We start from the raw sequence: 5,538 nt of genomic DNA, 5'->3' as shown, positions 1-5,538 counted from the left end.
AAAAAAAAAAAAAAAAAAAAAATCAGTGTTAGAAAAAAGAAGTGAGAATTGTAATGAGGAAAGCATGAACTCCAGACAGATTTAATTTAATAAGAAAGGAGTAAATTTTAGAACGACTTCTTTGCTCATAGGATCATGGTTTTACTTCCCTGGGAACTGAATGTGTAAGGGGTTTAAAAATTAACTGGCAGCTCTCACAGTGTTATGGAGCTCCTCTACACTCAACCCTCAACCTCTGACAGCAATACTGTGCATCAGGACTACTGTGGCAGAAGGAGGAGGAAAACGTGGCTTCCTCTCTCCTCAGCAATGAAGTCACAGCTCTCTCATGAAAGTCTACATTAAGCACCATTCTTCCTCAGAGCACTCTGCACTGAAGACAACTCGTTTTAAAAAGTTGTCATAAACAAGTACTGTATTTGCTCAATTCTAAGACAACTTTGAATTTAAGACTACCCCCCACAGTAATTAGATGCTAAACGGATTCTAGACATGGAAAATTATAACATCTATAACTTCCTAATTATTTTTAGATTTGCCCCCTACTGCTGTGGTAGGAAGCCAGCAGCAAGGGGCAGGCAATGGGAAAAGCAGAAGCAAGGGGGAAAAGCAGGAGGTGGGAAAACAGGGCCAGGAAGAACAGGCATCTTGCCATTTATTCCTTCTCCCCCTGGTGACTACCCATCCCACCTATTTACCTTCTCCAGTTTTCCCCAGTGATCTGGGCATAAAGAGATTCCCAGAGCCACTCTTCCCTGCCTTGCTCCCTTCCCCACCTCCCCTTTCTATGGGAAGATAGGGGAAAGGAATGGAGCAAGGTAGGGAAGGAGAAACGTGCAAGGTGTGGAGCTGGGTTCCCAGCACAGATGCTTCTTGCAGCATGGGGCAAACTAGAAGCTACAGCAGCCACCACAGCATGTAAACTCCTTCCCTGATTGGCTCCCTGTGATGAACAGGGAGGGGACCTAGTTTTAGAATAGCGTAAATATGGTATTCTTGTTATTAATAACCTTCAGATTATTCTAAGTGATAGATTTTTTTACAGAGAGATATTTAACTATTAATGTTTCTTTTGCTTTTGCACCTCTCTACTCCAACAATGATAGTGAAACCTATATAAAGAACCAACTTCAGTTCTCGGAGCTTCAATGGAATGCAATTTAAATCTTTTAAAAAGAAAACTAACATTGTATTGGAATTCCAATAGCTGTGGAAGCATTTCTATTTAAAAATAGGAGGAGATAGTTTACATATGGGCCAAGTATAGAGCCCAGGGCTGAATCAATTCAGTCTTCGCAGGTCAGTCTAAGCTGCATAGACTGAACCAATAAGCAAGTGAACAGACATTCTTGTGTCTGCATTTCTGGAATCACATGCCTACAGTGCCCCAGGCCAGAAACTGGGGGGAGCTAAAGCATGCTTCCCTGTTCAGGTGGAGCAGACAGTTTGGGCCAAGGCTATCCTGCCCACCCTGAGAGGGGAAGTTTGCGGGGGAAATACAGAGCATCCTGGGATGTGTGTTAACTTGAAACTGGAGGGGACTTGGGACAGAAATTCAATAAACTGATTTAAATCTAAACAGTTAAGTCTGATACTACATTCATCCTAGTTTACCTTAAATCAGTTTTGGCCATTTTGAAAGCAGCTTATTTATGCTGCACTTCTGTTGCTAGAAATTTGAACAGGTTTCCAAGCACTTATACTGGTTTGTATGCAGCTTCTGTTCTGAGCCACTGTCAAATTGGAAGTGGAATGTAAGGCGCAAAAGAAAAAAAAAAAAAAAAAAAAAAAAACTTATTAGGAAAACAGCAATTGACAATACTTCAATAGCTACCCAAAGAAGTACCTTGAGGAAAGGGACCAGGTATGGTTGTGGAGAAGACTTGAGTTCTATGTATAGTTTTTTTGTAAATTCTTCTGGTTCAATTTTTGCTTCCTAAAGGAGAGAGGGGGGAAAGAAAAAAAAAAAGAGCCTTTTATAATACAGGAAGTTAAATGGAGAAAGGTAGAAGCATCCCAGTTGATGGAAATTGTAAAGTGGTTTGTTTTCATACTTCCCTGATGTTTTTTACTCCTATACTTTTAACCAAACTGTTAGAATACAACAGCATTAAAAGTTCAATGCTGTATTAAAAGAATTGGATTTCTTGTTTTAATTAACATTTATAAGAGCAATAATTGCTCAAGATCCATTTAACAAGTGATTTTTAAATGAAAACATTAGCAAATTTACTAATATTATATTTACACATACATACAGACACACACACTCAATTCCAAGATGAGGTACCTTCTCTACCCTCTCCCACATGGGTAACACAATGCCTCATCTTAGAATCAAGCACCAATGAAAATGCAGTACCTGCAAATCAGAAGAGGTGGCAGGACTCCATGTAGTGGTACGGGGCCTGGTGGAGGCAGGTGGTTCAGGTAGTGGGGCAAGTGCCCAGGGGGTAGGAACCAGGGAGGGCAAGTAGTAGGGTTAGGCCACCTGCACCCCCTTTCCTTTCCCCACCTGCAGTGGGGGGGGAGGGTGCATTTAAGACAACCCCCCAGTCATTAGATTCTATACATGGAAAATTATAACAAATTTATACATTTTCCATAGTTGGATTCTATATAATTGGGATGGTTGTCTTAAATTCCCAGTTTCCTTGGATTTGTGAAAATATTGTTTATTGGCCCTGCTTAGTAACACTAATAATAAATAGTCTATACTTCAGTACAAAATGTGTGTATTCTCCACAAAAGTAATGGACGAAAGGGTATTTAACATACAGCTTTAAAGGGTCAAAAACAAGTCAGCAATTTTTTGTAAAGCAACTTTACTATAATGTTTGGTAGAATAGTTTTCCAGCCTATTTTTGAGAGGGATCTTAAAAGCATAGTACAAGGAGGAAGCTTATATTGAACAGACATGTTCAGTGCAGATTAATGGTATCTGAAAGAATGTATATGTATTATTGTTCTTTTATTTTTCTTCCCTTCTAATCAGCTGCTTGGGTTGGCCCCATTAGTTGCTGAGTGCAAAGCACTGAAAATCTACCCTGCCTGCTTTGGATTAGTTTCTGATGCACACTGCATGTTTAGTATGATGCATCAATACTTTTTACATGTTTCTGCAAGAATTGCCTTAGATTGCTTTATCTAAAACACAATTTAGAAAGGAAGTATAGGATAAAAGTTAAGGTTGGTACAGGATTTTACTTGTGCAAGGTTACTTCTCGCATACTTGCTCACTTAACGGCACCTTATTTGTGTTTGGAAACAAACACTTTAGCAAGACTGCAACAAAGCAGCATTTAAACAATTTGGGGAGAACAGTAGAAAGAATTATTTTTAAATGCCTATTTAAAGACTGCAGTTCAAATGTCAGTATTATTCTGTTCTATTTCCAGCAGAAGCAGATTCTTGTAACCTAACAAAGAGGCACAAGCAAAAGGAGAGGGAAGAAAGAGAACACTGAAGGATTCTTTGATTGTCTTCATGTTTACAAAGTTGTAGACCGGGGCAGGTTATTGTTCTCTGCTTCCATCACACTCAGTTATGCTTGAGCAGTGCACAAGTCTGCCCTACAGCATCAGTAAAGGATCTTGCTCGAAACTCCATGCAGATTTTGGCCAAGTAGAGGCCTTAAGAGAAGAAAATAATACTTAATTCTTATAGGTGAGTCATGTGAGAAGTAACAAAAGAAAGCCTAACTGCCCTCGGTATGGCTCAAAGAAGCAATTGTCCAAAAAAGCTATAAGGAGTCTCTTCTTAAAACTAAGAACTGGATCTAGTCCAGGGGCAGGCAATTATTTCAGGCAGAGGGCCGCTTACCCAGTTCTGGCAAGCTGCTGAGGGCTGCATGGGTAGCCCCACCCCTTGACAGGAGCCCCGCCCCCTGGTCACCATCTTGGTACCAATGTCCTTATGTCTTGGGACCAGTGTCCCAGGGCCAGCACCAGTGGGGCCCAGAGCAGGACACAGGCTGGCAGGGGTCTGCAGAGCCAGGCTGGGCTGCACCAGGAGAGAAAGGGGGGAGCTGGCCCCCCACCAGGCCCCCTGCCAGCCAGGACCCTGTATCCCTGCCACCCTGCTCTGGGACACCAGTGCAGGCGCTGTGCTCCCACTGGCTCCCTGCCTGCTCACTCCCAGTGCCCCCCAGCCCCATGGTACAGGCAGGGGGCAGCGTACAACCCCAACCCCCTGCTTGCTGGCAGGGAAGGAGCTGGTGCTGAGCATGGGGAAAAAGTGGCCGCTCACCCACCCCACACCTAAAGCTCCCTGCTGCAGCCGTTTGCAGACCACGTGGGGCTGGCGTGAGCAGCCACAGGCAGTCCCATGAGGGCTGCAAGTGGCTGCAGCACGGGCTGCCAGGCAGGGGAGGGGCAGCTTTTCCCCATACTCCACACCAGCTTGTAACTCAGGCTGCCACCACCGCCTCTGGGCTGCCCAGCACACAAGCTCTGGGTAGGTAGGAGCAGCAGCAAACGCTGCCTGGCGTGGTAAGTGGGGGGGGGCGGCGGCGAGTGCGGTGCTGCAGCTGTTGCCACCGTGCACAGCCCCGATGGGCAAGCCCAGAGCCACATGGTGTCAGGCTGGCAGTGGGCACCAGCTTGTAACCCAGCCCTGCGCTGGCTCTGGGCTTGCCCACTGGGGCTGTGCCACAGCTGCAGCCCCCTCGCTTACTGCGCTGGGCAGTGTTTGCTGCTGCTGCCCACCTGGAGCTTGCACCACAGTAGGCGGTGGTGAAAAGCAGCCCCATGCCCACCCCATGGCCAGTGCCCTGCACTGCAGCTGCTCACAGCCCATGTGGGGCTGCCTATGCCTTCTCAGGACAGCGCTGCACATGCTGCAAGTGGCTGCAGCAGGGAGTGCCGGCCACAGGGCAGGGCTGCTTTTTCCCCTGCACTCTGCACCAGCTCTTTCTCTGCCCCCCTTACCTGAGGTTCATGCACTGGGGCAGCCATGTGGTCCCAGGCCAGAAGCCCCTGCTGGGGCTTCCAGCTGTGGGGTGGGGCGGGGCTAGGTGGGCCCTGCTGTTGCAGAAGCCTGCTGGGCTTCCCCTGGGTCCTACTGCCCCTGGTTCCTATCATTTTTGACAGGAACCAAGGACAGATCATTTTAAATTTTCAAAGTTTTGTTAGGGGCCTCACGGGCCACATTTTGCCCACCCCTGATCTAGTCCCTTGATTCTACCTAGTAACAGTCATTTTTCATTGACAGAGTACACCCGTGTACACAGACAGGGAGAAGGAAAGAAAAGCATGCGAGCATTCAATTAAAGCCTAAACCATAATACATAGTCTTTCAGGGCCCAAATTAAAAAGGTTGCCAAAACGAAGCTCCCATTTACTTCCTCACTTATCCTGTAAATTTTCTCACTTCTCATACTTCTCTTTTCAAACTATTCATCTGAGTTACAATGGCCCTTTAGATAGTACTTGCAGAAGTCTATTGAAATAAATCTGGGCACACTAGATAATGTTTTTAGGAATATTCTGGTACATAATTAGGAAAAAAAAAACAAAAAACAAAACAAAAAAAACCACA

At 45.3% G+C, this 5,538-nt stretch overlaps 1 protein-coding gene across 1 annotated transcript in view; it reads right to left on the bottom strand.

Annotated features, from left to right (window-relative positions):
• TAF4B (TATA-box binding protein associated factor 4b) overlaps nt 1-5,538 on the bottom strand; it is a 155,923-nt gene that overhangs the window by 88,195 nt on the left and 62,190 nt on the right. Inside the window, exon 7 of the mRNA XM_019518898.1 lies at nt 1,847-1,936. Within this exon, the coding sequence (XP_019374443.1) occupies nt 1,847-1,936 (90 nt within the window). The remainder of the gene's footprint in view (nt 1-1,846; nt 1,937-5,538) is intronic.

This window comes from Gavialis gangeticus, unplaced genomic scaffold, assembly GCF_001723915.1.
Source record: "Gavialis gangeticus isolate Ggan-Ray unplaced genomic scaffold, GavGan_comp1, whole genome shotgun sequence".
Taxonomy (NCBI): Eukaryota; Metazoa; Chordata; order Crocodylia; family Gavialidae; genus Gavialis; species Gavialis gangeticus.
The sequence above is the reverse complement of the archived record's forward strand: the minus strand, read 5'-3'. Positions and strand labels throughout refer to the sequence as shown.